The sequence below is a fragment of the Lepus europaeus genome, chromosome 17, assembly GCF_033115175.1.
Source record: "Lepus europaeus isolate LE1 chromosome 17, mLepTim1.pri, whole genome shotgun sequence".
NCBI classification, from domain to species: Eukaryota; Metazoa; Chordata; class Mammalia; order Lagomorpha; family Leporidae; genus Lepus; species Lepus europaeus.
This window is the reverse complement of record NC_084843.1, coordinates 6,473,708-6,490,752: the sequence shown is the minus strand read 5'-3', so window position 1 is coordinate 6,490,752 and position 17,045 is coordinate 6,473,708. Positions and strand designations below refer to the sequence as shown.

At 42.1% G+C, this 17,045-nt stretch overlaps 1 protein-coding gene across 1 annotated transcript in view; it reads left to right on the top strand.

Annotated features, from left to right (window-relative positions):
* The window catches only part of ZRANB1 (zinc finger RANBP2-type containing 1), a 61,927-nt gene that overhangs the window by 12,611 nt on the left and 32,271 nt on the right, over positions 1-17,045 (top strand). Inside the window, exon 2 of the mRNA XM_062214937.1 lies at positions 9,884-10,734. Within this exon, the coding sequence (XP_062070921.1) occupies positions 9,921-10,734 (814 nt within the window). The 5' untranslated portion in view covers positions 9,884-9,920. The remainder of the gene's footprint in view (positions 1-9,883; positions 10,735-17,045) is intronic.

The window sequence follows — 17,045 nt, the reverse complement described above, 5'->3', positions numbered from 1 at the left end:
AATGGCCGCCGCGGTAGCGCGCTGCGGCCGGCGCACCGCGCTGTTCCAATGGCAGGAGCCAGGTGCTTCTCCTGGTCTCCCATGCGGGTGCAGGGCCCAAACACTTGGGCCATCCTCCACTGCACTCCATGGCCACAGCAGAGAGCTGGCCTGGAAGAGGGGCAACCGGGACAGGATCGGTGCCCCGACCGGGACTAGAACCCGGTGTGCCGGCGCCGCAAGGCGGAGGATTAGCCTGTTGAGCCACGGCGCCGGCCTATGTAGTAGATCTTGAATCATTAGCCAACTTGTAGATTGTTGTAGCTCAGGTGGCTCAGACTTGGAATGTGTGTAAGTCTAATGTAGGATGATAGATTTTCAGAGTAGTGAGGAAAGGAACAAACATTTATTCGAAAGTTTTATGGCTGTTAATCTAATGCCTTCAATTTGTAGATGAATTGAGGCTCAGAAGTAGGATATTTTGGGGGCTGGTCTTACGGTGCAGTAGGGTAAGTCACCGCTTGTGACACTGGCATCCCATATTGGAGTACTGCCTCAAGTCCCAGATGCTCTACTTCCAGGCCAGCCCCTCGGCAATGTACCTGGGAAAGTAGCAGATGATGGTCCAGTTGCCACCGGTGTGGGAGACCCAGGTGGAGTTCTGGGCTCCTGGCTTTGGCTTGGCCCTGCCCTGGCTATTGTGGCTGTCTGGGAGGAGTGAACCAGTGAATGGAAGATCTCTGTTTTTCCACTAGTACTCTGCCTTTCAAATAAGTAAGTAAATAAATCTTAAAAAAAAAGGACATATTCATTTGGAATTCATTCTTGGATAGGTTAAGTTTGAGATGTTTGGTAAACATCCAGATAGAGATGTCAGGCAGCTGAATTCACAAATCGTTTGATTAGGAAAGAGATCCAGTCTGGAGCTATAAATGTCAGAGTCATCAGCATTTAGGTGGTGTTTACAGTCCGGGGCCTGGGGTGGTTATGTAGCCTTGCTATTAAGGTGCCTGTGTCTCACATTGTAGTAATGCATTTGCTTCCCAGCTCCAGCTTTCTGCTACTTCAGAGCATCCGGAGGCAGTAACAGCATGAGTCCCTGCCATTCACAGGACGTTAATTGGGCTCCTGCCACCTAGTTCTTGGCTCTGGGCTTCGATGCTGCCCTGCTCAGTCCTTGCCATTGCAGCCGTTTGAGGAGTGAACCAGCAGTTGGGGGATCTGCTTGTCTCTGAGAGTTAAGAGAGTGGTTAGGAAGACGAGGACTGGGCCTTGGAACCTTACAGCATTTGTGCCCCAACCCCTCTTTTAAATATTTATTTGAAAGGCAGAGTGACAGAGACAGGTTTCCCATCTGCTGGTTTATTCTCCAAATGCCTGCGACAGCCAGGGCTGGAGCAGGCCAAAGCCCAGAGCCAAGATCCCATGGGTGGCAGGGACCCAGCATTGTCTACTGCCTCCTCGGGCTCATTAGCAGAAAGCTGGATCAGAACCACAGTAACTAGGATTCTAACTGTTGCTCGGATATGGGATGTGGGGGTCCCAAGCAGTAACTGAATCTGCTGCATCACCATACCCACCCTGTACTAGGCTCTTTTAAGGCAGAGTTACAGAGGAAGAGAGGGAAAAGACGGGGGGGGGTCTTCCATCCGCTGCTGGTTCACTACCCAAATGGCTGCAGTATCCAGAGCTAGGCTCATCGGAAGCCGGGATCCTGGAGCTTCTTTCAGGTCTCCCATGTGGGTGCAGGGGCCCAAGGACTTGGGCCATCTTCTGCTTTCCCAGGCCATAGCAGAGAGCTGGATCGGAACTGGAGCAGCCGGGACTTGAACCTGTGCCCATATGGGAAGCTGGCACTACAGGTGGCGTCTTTACCTGTTATGCCACAGCGCTGGCTCCTGTACTTCACTTTTTAAATCAGGAATACATGGAAGTCAGCAAAGAAGAATGAGGAAGAACAGCTAGTAGAATGGATGAAAACTAGAACGTCTTGGAGGCCAGGTGAAAACTGTGTTTAATTGTGGAGTATGAAACCAGAGGGTTCCAGACTAAGCTGTTTACCAAAGAATTTAATGATTGTCATGTTTCATGTTTTGGAATGAGTTTTTATTGCAAGTGCCAAGCCAGGAGAGGCAAACATGTTTTACAGTTTTGTAGATTTGATTGTTACATGTAGTGTATTTCTTTTTTTTTTTTTTGAATTTATTAAACTTTTATTTAATGAATATAAATTTCCAAAGTATAGCTTATGGGTTACAATGGCTTCTCCCCTCCCACAACCTCCCTCCCGCCCGCAACCCTCCCCCCTCCCGCTCCCTTTCCCCTTACATTCATGTAAAGATTCATTTTCAATTCTCTTTGTATACAGAAGATCAATTTAGTATATATTAGGTAAAGATTTCAACATTCTCCCATGTAGTGTATTTCTAATGAGGGTAGAATAGAGGTACACTAGAGGTTATGACTTGCTGGGTAATATTTTAGATGTTTGTTTATTTAGTTACGTATGTAAGTTTGGACCTAATAGTCTGATATAAATGAGGGGAAACTTCGCCTAGTTTATAATCCGGTTGGGGAGATGGGAAGATGTCACAGGTACATGAAACATGAGTCTTAGTCCAAAAGCTGGTAGAAAGAAGGTACATCTGCTTTCTTTAAATCAGCTTGATTTGAACTCTGAACTCCCCTAGCAGGAAATTCCACCTCAATCATCCTTGGGGCCTCTTCTCATCTCATCGGAAGGTTTGGTGTGAATATGGTTCAGGTTTTGCCTGCTGTTGTTTTTTATTTTTAAATATTTATTTATTTGAAAGGCAGAATTACAGAGAGATGGAAAGAGGGAGAGAGCACATGCTTTCATTTGCTGGCTCCCTTCCCAGATGGCCCCAGTGGCCAGAGCTGGGCTAGGCGGAAACCAGGAGCTTCTTCTGGGTCTCTTGTGTGGATACAGGGGCCCAAGGACTTGGGCCATCCTCTTCTGCTTTCCCTGGCACGTTAGCAGGGAGCTGGTTCAGAAGTGGAGCAGCCAGGACTTCAACTGGTGCCTGTATGGGATGCCAGCCCTGTGGGCCATGGCTTAGCACGCTGTGCCACAGCACTGGCCCCTGCAATGTCTTTGATTGCACTCCAAAGGGTTCCTTAAAGTTCTTGTGGCTCTGCTACCAGTTGTGGGTCCCTAATATATATGGCTTGGCATCTTGTGGACACATTTTACTGAAGTCTTGCCACCTGTGCAGTAGATTCTTGTTCTCTCTAAAATTTCTCAAAAGCTCCATTCCTTTCTTTTTGAAGTCATTTATTACGCTCTTGAGTTTTATTAAATAAATGGTGTTGGTCCTCATTCCATGCCACTGGAATCCCTGAACCACGATTTTTGAATGCGTGACTACCTGATTGAAATTCGAGGGGGAAGGAATGACATAGGAAAAATACATGAATTACTGTTCCAGAAACCAGCCACAAGAAGAAAGACAGTGTCAAATGCCTGTTAAAGTATGGTTGCATGGAGTGGTTGAATTACTTCATGAAACTTGAAGATGAGACTTGAGCTGAGCCTTGGAGAAAGGGTGGGACTTGCTAGAGTGAGTGTGTGTGTCTGTGGTGCTTGTATCTAAGGCAGTGCCTGTGGATGTGTACTGTGGGGAGTTGGGGGTGTGTGGCAGTGGGTATGTGACTGGAAGGAATTGAGTTTGTACTGTTGCAGAAGAGCTTTAGAAAGAGGATTGTTCTGGTAACAGTCAGCTGGATGGATTTAGAGAATGCGCTATTGCAGTAGTTCTGACCTGAACCAAGAAAGGATTAATGGCAATGGGAGGAAAATGACCTTTGGGCTACGTGGAAACCACCAGGAAGGGTCTGTGGAGACAAGGCAGAAGTCAAGGTAACTCTGAATTTCTTTGCTGGGAGTAGGGATACTAATGGTGCCATTAATGGAAACTGGAGAAGTCAGGATAGGAGTTTGCTGTGAGGGGGAAGATACGGGGTTTAGTTGAGGATGTCTTAAGTTGTTGGAACCCTGAAATGAGGTCGTATTTGTCGATAGTGGGTTCACCATATCATCATTCTCCAGGATCCTACTAGGATGGGTTGTTTTTCTGTTGGCTATTGTGAGGAAGATAGTGATATAGAAAGATACTCATGAGAAAAAAGAAAGTGACTATGTCAGAGTTTTGGCTTAAGAGTTTGGTAGTACTTTCAGATTTTTAATTTACTAAGTTTTACAACTCATAATTACCTCACCTAATTTAACAGAACCTGAAATTTCAGCATGTTTGGAATTTTGTTTTGTTTTGTTTTAGGTTTCATCTGTATTCCTTGAAGATCTTCTCTGAGCATTGTCTCCATAGATTTGTAAATCTGCAGATTTATTAATAAATATATACTTCCTAAAAGGCTAAGAAAAAAATCCTGTATGATAGCTGTGATCAGTCCTTTCTTTGGATAACTTCTCATCATTTAAAGTAACTGACATAACCTCTCTTGTTTGGAATTAACCAGCAACTGTTAAGAAATTTGTGATCCATGAGAATTATTTCATTTCTCAGTTATTTCAGTTTCCTAGTTGCCTTTCAAAGGTTATTTTAGAAGAATTCAGCATAGAAAAATTTCTTAAATAGTGCTTAGTAATGTGCCACAACTATGATTTAATCATTAAATGACAATGTAAAAAATGTTAGCCCTTTCCCTTCCCAAGCCATTATTATATATACCATCATTTCTTGTTCTTATTATTTGGGAAGTGTATAATTGAAAGCAGTGTGAATTTAGTAATAGAAAATGGTTGCTATATTTTGAGACATTATTCATTTTATAGGTAGAGCTTGAATTCCTGGTCCACGGAATGGAAACTGTTGGTATTGCGTTTGAACCAAGAGATATTTAAAAGTAGCATTTGTGACCAGTTCTCCTTAAAGAATTTTAAGATTATGCAGATTTTATTTTATTGTACCGTAATGTATTGTACCGTGTGTAATTGAAGTAGGGTTCCTTGTATAGAATTTGGAAATCTGTGTTGCATGCAGAATTAGATATATAAATTAAACTTACTTGGGTTTATGAATATGTGTTAACTTAAAATGATGTTTAATGACAGTTTTATTTCAGGGTAGGCCATTAGTTTTCGAACTGGTTGCTTTGAAAATAATTGTATGTACCTTTTGAGATGTTTTGACATCTAGAAGAAATGTGCTCAGTGTTAATTTCTTCTTAGTAATGCAGAATCACGTAGTTGAGTTGATGTTACCCTTTTTTCTGTCATTTACGTATTACCACAGATATGAATTGCTGTCTCAGATAATCCTCTGTAGTGAATTTTAGCTTTCAGTTATTAAAAAACAATATTCCTAACAAGCTTTAATTCCTTGTAGAGTGGATACTCTGCATTATTATCTCATATAATGCACTTACTCAAAACTCCTGAGCTTGGTTTTAGTTTGCTTAATTACTTGGGTTTTCACAAGATGCCTAGTAAGTAGGCATCTATTGTCCATTATTTTTGCAGAGAAAACTGACAGTGATTTTTTTTTTTTAGTGGCATGTTCTTATTTAATTGACTTTTTTTGTCAACCATGGACATTTAAATACATCATTGCTGTCATATTAGTTCCACGAAGATTATCTAAGATAAAGTAAAGTAACAGGTTATTTAGTCGAGCCTACATACATGTCAAAGTAAGACTTAGGAAAGCAAGCCTGGATTTCTGAATATGAATATTTTAAGTAAAATACTGAAAAAATTTTTAGAGGGTACTCTTTTTTTTTTTTTTTTTTAAGATTTATTTGAAAGGCAGAGTTAAGAAAGGGAGAGACAGAGATCTTCCATCTGTTGGTTCACTTCCCAAATGTCCACAATGACTGGGGGTGGGCCAGACTGAAACCAGGACCCAGGAGCTTCATTCAGGTTTTCCATGTGGGTGCGGGGGCCCAAGCACTTGGGTTATCCTCCACTGCTTTCCCAGGCACATTAGCAGGGAGCTAGATGGGAAGTAGAGCAGCTTGGCCTCGAACTGGAGCCATATGGGATGCTGACAGTGCAGGTGGCAGCTCAACCTGCTATGCCACACGCTGTCTGAAATGGTTTAGAATAGCCGGAGATATCTTCATTATAGCATTTGTTCTTATTATACATTTTTATTGCTCTTTTTAATTTCCAGTAGCATGAGCAAGTAATATATTTGTATTTCATTTTTGAGAAAGGAATGAAGCTAACTAATGAATATGAAAATTGCCATTAAATCTCTATCGTCTACTTAATGGAAACTTATATGATTAAGTTTTCTGCTCTTTAACACACTTTATGATTATTTACTATGTGTGATCTTAGTTTATATAAACTTAAAAATTTTTTTTAAGTTTTTTTTTTTTTTTTATTTGAAAGTTAACAGAGAGAGGAGAGGCAGAGAGAGAAGTCTTCCATCTGATGGTTCGCTCCCCAGTTGGCTGCAACGGCTGGAGCTGTGCTGATGCGAAGCCAGGAGCCAGGAGCTTTTTCCAGGTCTCTCACATGGGTGCAGGGGCCCAAGGACTTGGCCATTTTCTACTGCTTTCCCAGGCCATAGCAGAGAGCTGGATCGGAAGAGGAGCCAGGACTCGAACCAGCACCCATTTGGGATGTTGGCGCTTCAGGCTAGGGTGTTAACCTGCTGCGTCACACTGCCGGTCCCCAAACTTAAAAATCTAACCAAGATCATGTAAATTACCAGGGTAAAGGCAAAAATGTAGTTTACTGAAGGAGAAGATTTCAGAACTACATACAAGCAGTTTTTCTCCATTTTCTATTTATTTGAACTATACCACCTTTCTCCTTTGAGTAATAAGATTGTAATTAATACAAGGAGGGATTTACTCAGTACTGCTAATAGTAATAATAGTGGCCGTGCACATACAGATGTTTGAGGTTACACAGAAAAATATCTTTCCCATGTTTCCTTTGGCTGACCAGCCTATTCAGTTAGCTAATTTTATTGCTATGTTAAATTAAAATTCTAAATATAGTAGTCCATCATTAAAACTAGTAGGATTTAAATAGAGAATTGATTAAAGTCTTTTAAAAAATAATTTTGGATAAAGTAGCAGGCTTCAAGTGAAACTCAGTTTTGGTCTCCTTTACATGAATAGCTTTTCTTTCCTTTTCTTTCTTTTCTTTTTTTAAAGATTTATGTATTTGAAAGTTACAAAGAGAAAGAGGAGGCAGAGAGAGAGAGAGAGAGAGAGAGTCAGTCTTCCGTCCGCTGGTTCACTCCCCAATTGGCCACAATGTCTGGAGCTGTGCCAATCTGAAGCCAGGAGCCAGGAGCTTCTTCCAGGTCTCTCACGCAGGTGTAGGGCCCCAAGGACTTGGGTCATCTACAGCTTCCCCAGGCCATAGCAGAGAGCTGGATCGGAAGTGGAGCATTTGGGACTCGAACCAGTGCCCATATGGGATGCCGGCACTGCAGGCGGCAGCTTTAGCCGCTACACCACTGCGCCAGCCCCAGGAATAGCTTTTCACAGTGAGACACTGACCATGTTTGCAGTGTCTCCAGGAAGTGAGATTGGTCTGATTCACAACTGAGCTTTGATTCTTAGCATGTGCAAGGTGAAGGTTATAGCATGGAAACTGACATTGTAGTAAGTGATTTTTATTTCAGTTTTTCAGTGGTAGCCATTCTTAGAGTGAAGTTGTCCTCTTAACAGCATTCACACCATCAGTGGAGTGCAGACTTGGCAGGCAGGGACACACTACACTTCCGGAGTAAAGCTGCAGCTGTCCGGGTTCAGGAAAGTTTCTGAGAAAGTCAATAAAAAGCTTCTGTTACTCTGCCCACCATTTCTTTTCCTTTCCTGATTAAAAATAGTGGAGGGATGATACTGAGTTACGAAGGGGTTTAAGAAATGGAGAGGTTGGCTTTAGTGTCTAAATTCAAACCGTTAAAAATGTCATTAAATTTGCCATGTAAGCTGCTTGATTTGTGAACTAGTGTCACTAGATAATAAAGTCTTTGATAGTGGAGTGTTAGTAAGCCCACACATACTTCTAGAATATTTTAAATAGTGAATAGATTTTGAAAAGAATTGGGTTTTTAGTATTCAAAATATTTTGTTTTGAATATGAACATTCAAATTTATATTGGAATGATTATACAATAGTTATTTATGAGATGTTCTGTCAATTTGATTCTCTCAAGTATTTGGTATTTGTGTTTTTTCTCCATGCTCCAACTGAAACTAGATTTTGAGGATTCAGGGTAACAAGAAAGCATTTGTTTCTTTTCTTTTTTTTAAGATTTACTTTACCTATTTGAAAGGTAGAGTTACAGAGAGAGACAGGGAGAGACAGAGAGTTCTTCCATCTACTGGTTCACTCCGCAAATGGATGAAACGTCTGGGACAGGGCCATGCCAAAGCCAGGAGCTTCATCCAGGTCTCCCACATGGGTACTGGGGCCCAAAGTCTTGGGCCATCTTCTGCTTTCCCGGGCCACCAGCAGAGCTGGATCAGAAGTGGAGCAGTTGGGGCTGGAACCAGCACCAGTATCGGATGCTGGTGTCACAGGTGGCAGCTTAACCTTTTGTACCACAATGCCACCCTGAAAGTGTCTGTTTCATAGTGTTGCTTTGTTATTTGTAATGATTACTCTTCAACATCTTTCTTTTTTAACCTGTGCTAATTAATGGATAATTAACACTTTTAAGATGCTTTTCTCCCTTAGCAAGAATGATTGAATTGACTTTGATCTTCAAAATTTGGATATTATAAATCAGACATTATGATGCTGTACCTAGGTGACATAATCTGTGTTTATAATTTGACAGTGCTTGTATTTGTGATATTTGATTTCCTTTCCTTTGCTTTGAGTCTTTTTTTTTTTTTTTAAGATTTATTTTACTTATTTAAAGGTAGAGTTACAGAGAGAGAGGTCTTCCATCAGCTGGTTCACTCCCCCAGTGGCTGCAATGACTGGGGCTGGGCTAGGCTGAAGCCAGGAACCAGGAATTTCATCTGGGTCTCCCATGTGGGTGCAAGAGCCCAAGCATTTGGGCCATCCTCCGCTGCTTTTCCAGGAGCATTAGCAGGGAGGTGGATCAGAATTGGAGCAGCTTGGGCTTGAACCAGCACCCATATGGAATGCTGGCACTGCAGGCCAGGGCTTTAACCCACTGTGCCACTGTGCTGGCCCCTGCCTTTGAGTGTTTTTTTTTTTTTTTAAAAGATCATTTAGATTTTTTTTAAAGATTTATTTATTTATTTTAAAGTTAGAGTTACACAGAGAGAAGTAGGGGCAGAGGGAGAGGTCTTCCATATGGTGGTTCACTCCTCAGTTGGCTGCAGTGGCCAGAGCTGTGTCGATCTGAAGCCAGGAGCCAGGAGCTTCTTCTGGGTCTCTCATGTGGGTGCAGGGGCCCAAGGACTTGGGCCATCTTCTACTGCTTTCCCAGGCCATAGCAGAGAGCTGGATTAGAAGTGGAGCAGCCGAGACTCCAACGGGTGTCCATGTGGAGTAATGGTACTGCAGGCAGCGGCTTTACCCACTATGCCACAGTGCTGGCCCCTTTTTGAGTCTTTTAACTCTTGGCAATGGCCTAGCTAAAATTACAATTAGTGGCTTCCTTGTTTTATTCTTCTTTCCTCTTAGAACAAATCTGCCTTTATCCCCTTACCTCGCTCTGTCACCCCCTTTGCATCCACAAAACAATTTCATTGAATCTCAAGGTACAAGAGTTTTTTTAGGGAATTAATTTCCAATGTCTTTATGGAAATAAAAAAAGAAAATTAGGACAATTCAGTATGAAATCTTACATGAAATCTTTGGAGAACTTAAAAGTTGAAGGGTACATTTGTCTTTTGGCATGTTTTCAGTGATAGAATTAAATAGTTATTTTCTTAATAACTGTATCCTAAATAATCATGTCCTAATTATTTGTAGCTTCCTGCCTGACATAATTCACTTCAAGAAGTGCACAATGTCAGAACGTGGAATCAAGTGGGCTTGTGAATATTGTACGTATGAAAACTGGCCATCTGCAATCAAGTGTACTATGTGTCGTGCCCAAAGACCTAGTGGAACAATTATAACAGAAGATCCATTTAAAAGTGGTTCAAGTGATGTTGGTAGAGACTGGGATCCTTCCAGCACCGAAGGAGGAAGTAGTCCTTTGATATGTCCAGACTCTAGTGCAAGACCAAGGGTTAAGTCTTCATACAGCATGGAAAATGCAAATAAATGGTCATGCCATATGTGTACATATTTGAACTGGCCAAGAGCAATCAGGTGTACCCAGTGCTTATCCCAGCGTAGGACCAGGAGTCCCACAGAGTCTCCTCAATCCTCAGGATCTGGCTCAAGACCAGTTGCTTTTTCTGTTGATCCTTGTGAGGAATACAATGATAGAAACAAACTGAACACAAGGACCCAGCATTGGACTTGTTCTATTTGCACATATGAAAACTGGGCCAAGGCTAAAAAATGTGTTGTTTGTGACCATCCCAGACCTAATAACATTGAAGCAATAGAGTTGGCAGAGACTGAAGAGGCTTCTTCAATAATAAATGAGCAAGACAGGGCTCGGTGGAGGGGAAGCTGCAGTAGTGGTAATAGCCAAAGAAGATCGCCTCCTGCTACAAAACGGGACTCTGAAGTGAAAATGGATTTTCAGAGGATTGAGTTGGCTGGTGCTGTTGGCAGTAAGGAGGAACTTGAAGTGGACTTCAAGAAACTAAAGCAAATTAAAAATAGGATGAAAAAGACTGATTGGCTCTTCCTCAATGCTTGTGTGGGTAAGTTTTTGTTTTCTGTGTTTTTGATTGAGCTGGAGAAAGGTGTTAAAAATTACATGAAAGAAGATGTAAAGATGTCAGTACTATTTCACTATTTCAATTTAGCACGATAGCTGTACTCTTAGGTATGCATGCATGACAGTCTCAGAATTCTGATTTTGTTATAACTTTGTCTTGAATTGTCCACATTTAATTGCATATGTCTGTTTCCAGTATTGGGGGGAAAACTTTTCAAATTAAAGCGGAGTTTTTACATATCACTAGTGAAATATCTACTCTGTTTATTGTAACAAGAGGTGACTGAGCAACACCAGCTGCTGTTTCTGAGTGTTTGTCAACAGTGTGAGCATCTTGTGATGGTGGAGGCTTTAGTCAGTTGTTAAAAATATCACAAAAATGTGTGACTCCAAGAAGTTGGACAAACATCATACTGACCTTGAAAATATGGATGTTAATTTATTATGAATGCCATGTAGTAAATATTTACAAACTTTATGGAACTTAATTCACATAACCAGTGAATTCTTTACTTCAAATCATGATTTGTGTGTGTTGTTTTTAGTATTTTTCTAAGGAAATTTTGAATGTTGGTCCCAGTTACTAGCTCAGAGCTGTTAAAAGACAGAGACATGTGAGAGGAGAGTTTTTCTCCAGTTAATGACCTTGTGAGTTAATTATGTGTGATCTAATTCATGGAAGCAGTTACTTGAGTCTTTAGAATTTTTTTTTTCTGAGTAAATTAGATGTTTGGATTTTATTACTTGAATTATCTACGTGGAGTGCTTATTTTGACATTCAATTTGATAAAGGGAATTTTGAGTGATTACGGAGGTTTTAAAGTTTGGATAGCAGCGAAGCCTAAAACATGGCTTAGTTTTTTTCTTCCCCAGTATTGATTTATTTTATTTATCCGCCTAGTTGTACCCTCAGGGTTTGCTGTATGAACCTGCAAGTCCTAAGAGTAGAATTAAAAAATTTGGTTTTTGTTTTAGCTCTATCATGACAAAAAGAATAACCCAGCAGATGAGCCCTTCTGAACTCCAGATGTAGTAGACACTTAACAGCTAGCTGTCAGTTCCCGTTTTCTCCTGTCCTGAGGTCTAGGGATGAAAATGTCCCGGGTCGTCTTCTGTCTGTGTTGTTGTCCTCTTTCAGCCTGTGGATTTCTACCCCATCTCCCAAATTGGAGGTCCACAGGTGATGTGATTTTCTCTTTGTAAACAGGAAATACAAAGGAGTATTTTTACTGCCTTTTTTTAAAAAAATTGAGGTGAAATTCATATAGCATAAAATGAACCATTTAATGCCTTCACAGTGTTGTGCAACCCCCATTTCTGTCTCATTCCAAAACATGGTCCCAAAAGAAAACCCATTAAGCTGTTCCCACTCTCTTTGCCCTGCAACCAGTTTCCTTTCTGTCTTATTCTGTTCTGAAGATTTCATATTAATGGAATCTTACATCATATGACTGCTTGTGCTTCATGTGATTGTCTTTTAATTACATGTGTAGTTTTGGAACACTCTTAAAATCATTTTTGCACAGAGTAGTGTGTTGTGCATGCTTTTCCCACAAGGCTGTGTTTGACTACATATAAGTTTGCAGGTAGAAGTGAACTAAACTTTGTTGCAATGAATCTTGACCTCTTTGGGGGTCATGGTATGCTTTAGAAATTGAGGACTCATAAAGTTACTGGATCATAGGACAAGAACTGCTTAGAAATATTTTGTGTCCTTGAAACATACAAGTTAAATCAACATGTTTGTTTTTGTGGCTATGGTTTCTTTTTATTATGGTTTATTTATTTGAAAGGCACAGTCACACAACACATGCACACAAACCTTCCATCCACTAGTTCACTCCCTAAATGGCTACAACAGAGGCCCAACACCTTTTTCTGTGTGCAGTACCCCCTGCTGGATCTGCCCAAATAAATGCCTTGGAACTGCCACAAGTGCCCTCTTCCACCCCCATTAGGAATAGGGTGACATTAGCTAATACACTGTGGTTCTGATACTGTATTGAGTCAGGTGTCCTGTGAGATTACATTTCAGCCCCTGATCCAAGTTGAACTCCTAAAAAGAGTCAGATAAGAACCTCAAATTAAATCTGTGCTATAACTCATATTCCTGAACCCTAGACTCACATAGCCAAGCTGCCTGCTCAACATCTCTCTGTGAGTGTGTGACATTTCAAACTCGTTTCAAGCTTAGTGAGGCTGAAACTGAACAGTCTGTTCAAATCTATTCTCTCACAGTTTTCCCTCTCAGTCAATGGCAGTCACTCTTGATTCTCTTCTTTTTCTCTTGTATCCTATTCCTGTTCATCAGAAAATCAGAATCTGACTTCTTCTCTCCACCTTGGTCAAACCATGATTGTGTCCTTTCCCTTGTCCTCCCTTAGATTTGCTGTCAACGTGGAGGACTTTTTTTTTGGACAGGCAGAGTTAGTGAGAGAGAGACACACAGACAGAGAGAAAGGTCTTTCTTCTGTTGGTTCACTCCCCAAATTGCCGCTACGGCCGGCATGCTGCGCCATTTGGAAGCCAGGAGCCAGGTGTTTCCTCCTGGTCTCCCATGTGGATGCAGGGGCCCAAGCACTTGGGCCATCCTCCACTGCCTTCCCGGGCCACAGCAGAGAGCTGGACTGGAAAGGAGCAAGAATCCGGTGCCCCATCCGGGACTAGAACCTGAGGTGCCGGTGCCGCAGGCGGAGGCGGAGGATTAGCATAATGAGCTGTGGCCGGCCGAGGACTTTTGTGTGTGTGTGTTTTTAAATTCTTCTCTGAACCCTTTAGTGATTGCTTGTTTCATTCAGTAAAAGCCAAGTACTTGAAGACTCTACAAGGAGGCCCATAGTTGTGTCCTGCATCCCCTCCCTTGTATATACATTGCTTACCTCTGAACTCTGCCCTCCACCTGCTCATTCTACCCTAGCAGCTTTGCCTTTCTTTTCTGCAGATCAGCCTGAAGGCTGTGTGCTTGTTCTATCTGCTGCCTGCATTGCTCTATCTAGATTGCAGAATTTGCTCAATTACCTCCTTCAATTCTTTACCCAAATGTTGCCTTCTCACTAAGGCCCTCCCTGCCTGCTGTATCTAAAATTTCATCCCTGTCCTATACTGCTGCCTCCAGTTTTAATTTCTTTGTAATACTTGTCACCTTCTAATACACTTGGTCATTTTATTACTCTCCCCCTTCCCCGTCCCCCAATTTAAGCTGTGGGCAGAAGGACAGGAATTTTACATTTTCTTCAGCTGTATCCTAGTACTGAGAACTTAAGTATTTGTTGGGTAATTCTTTTAGAAACTAGGATTTGGACAGATAAGCCTTATCCTGCTCTTCTTCTGAATTTCTACAATTTTTTCTTTCTTCCTATTTCTCTGTTTTTTTACTCTGGAATATGTGAGATCCAGCCCAATGGAACCACTTCAGCTTCTGGCTGGCATGGTGAGACTGAGTTGTAGTGATAATAATAGGTTTTTTTTTTTTAATTAATTATTTTGAAAGAGTTATAAGGGGTGGGGGGAATGGGGAGAGGTCTTTCATCCACTCCCCAAATGGCTGCAGCAACCAGCACTGGACCAGGCCAAAGCCAAGAGCTAGTAGCTTCATCTGGGTCTCCTGCATGGGTGGCAGGGGCCCAAACACTTGGGCCATCTTTTGCTGCTTCTCCCAGGCCATTAACAGGGTGCTGGAAGTTGAGCTGCTGGGACATGAACTGGTGCCCAAATGGAATACCAGCATTGCAGGTGATGGCTTTCCCTCTTTGCCGCAATGCCAGCCCCACGTGATAGGGTCTTATTGAGAAGATTAGAGAGGCCTCAACTTCCTTATATTTGGCAGTCTATGGATATGAAAAATCTGAAGTCAGGTTTCTTTATGTTCTTCATCTTCCTACTTTTGTTAATGGAATATATTTGATTAAAAAGTCATTGTATGTGTTCTATCTAGGGTTCTGTCAAATAGTTTACCTGAAGAATATTTTATTCAATTGTCATTGGGCATGCTGCTTTGTAGTTGGCATTTTGTCTTATTCTATAAATACTGGCTACATTTTTCTTACGTTTAGCTGGTACAGTACTCCTGCTAATGGAGTTGGGAAAGAGTTGAGATTTGGTAGAGGTGCTGAGAAGTGAGGAGAAAGAAATCAACGTTATATAACATGTGGAAATTGGAGTTTTTATGCTGAGATGTTCAGTCTCATAGTGGTGGCTCAGGCACCTTTCACTGTCGAGAATGTGTTGTCAGTAATGTCTCCCTGTGCTTTGAAGCTTACAGTGTCCTTGGCATCCCCTGTTGAGAATCAGATGATTTTTAAATTGTAGAAAATGTATTGGAAATCTCTGTCAAGTAGTCTGCAAACATATCATTACATTTGACCTAATATTATCTCCTTTCTCAAATATTAGTTGTGTTGAAAGTCATTGTTTTGGGCATTTTCTTTTATCTTTTTTTTTTTTTTTTAAGATTTATTTATTTGAAAGGTAGAATTAGGGAGAGAGAGATAGAAATATATATAGAGAGATCTTCCATTAGCTGGTTCACTCCCCAGATGGCTGCAACTGCTGGAGCTGGGCCAGACCAGAGCCAGGAAACAGGAGCTTCTTCCAGATCTCCTACATGGGTGCAGGGACCCAAGCACCCGGGCTTTCCCGAGCGCATTAGCAGGGAACTGGATCAGACGTGGAGCAGCCAGCACTCAAACCCGGTGCCCATGTGGGATGCTGGCATTGCAGCTGGCAGCTTTACCTGCTTTGCCACAGCGCCGGCCCCTCAGGCATTTTCCACATTGATGTCAGTTGCATTTTGGTTCCCTTGCCAGAACCTGTGTGTTGTGTCAGTGTCCTCTTGTCCACTGTAGGGTGCTAGATCTCACTGCAGAAATAATGAAACGTGGATGGTGGTAAACATGCAGGGATATTTGTCCACTTGGTTTTACGAGCATTCTTTCTTCATTTTAACAGAAATTATCAGGATACAAGTATATTGCAATAAGTCTGTGGAAAATGGAATTAAAAGATAATTACTTTGGTGCAAAAAATTTGAAATCCTTCCCGGTGATCCTCAAACATCATGGGTGGCCAGCGCTGTGGTGTAGCAGTAAAGCTGCTGTCTGCAGTGCCAGCTCCCTTATGGGTGCCATTTTGAGACCTGGCTATTCCACTTCCGATTAGCTCTCTGCTGTGGCCCAGGAAAGCAGTTGGAAGATGGCTCAAATCCTTGAGTCCCTGCACCTATGTGGGAGACCCGGAAGAAGCTCCTGGATCCTGGCTTTGGATCTGCCCAGCTCCGGCCTTTTGGGGAGTGAACCAGTGGATGGAAGACTCTCTCTGCCTCTGCTTCTCTGTAACTCCACCTTTCAAATAAATAAATAAATCCCTAAAAAAAAATACAAAGTCATGGAAGGGCTGGCTCTGTGGCATGGTGGGTAAAGCTACCACCTGCAGTACTGGATCCCACGTGGGCTAGATTGAGACCCGGCTGCTCTACTTCTCTCTAGTCCTAGGCCATAGCTCTTTTACTATGGCCTAGGAAAGCTGTAGAAGATGGCTCAAGTGTTTGGGCCTCTGCACCCATGTGAGAGACCTGGAAGAAGCATCATGGCTTCGGATTGGCCCAGCTCTGGCTGTTGGCGGCCACTTGGGGAGTGAACCAAGGTCTCTCTCTGCCTCTACCTCTCTGGAACGCTGCCTTTCAAATAAATAAACAAATCCTTTTTTTTTTTTCTCTAAAGCTATTCATGGAAACTGTGTGTTATGAAAATACTATGCATGGATTTCAGGATTTTTTTTACACCAAAACATATTTTAGTAACATTTCCTCATGAACTTTTTGAAGTACCTTTGTATATATGTTTTGTACATTTTTAGAATATATATATATTTTTTTTGACAGGCAGAGTGGATAGTGAGAGAGAGAGACAGAGAGAAAGGTCTTCCTTTTGCCGTTGGTTCACCCTCCAATGGCCGCTGTGGCCGGTACACTGCGCTGATCCAAAGCCAGGAGCCAGGTGCCTCTCCTGGTCTCCCATGCGGGTGCAGGGCCCAAGCACTTGGGCCATCCTCCACTGCCTTCCCTGGCCATAGCAGAGAGCTGGCCTGGAAGAGGGGCAACCGGGATAGAATCCGGCGCCCCAACCGGGACTAGAACCCGGTGTGTCGGCGCCGCAAGGCGGAGGATTAGCCTGTTAAGCCACGGCGCCGGCCTAGAATATTCTTTTCAATTTGTTTTGGTATCAGTACTAAGAATTCTCAAGGAACTAAACCATTAAGATTGAATTAGTGTTTTTTCCCTCTTTGTGGAAAAATAAA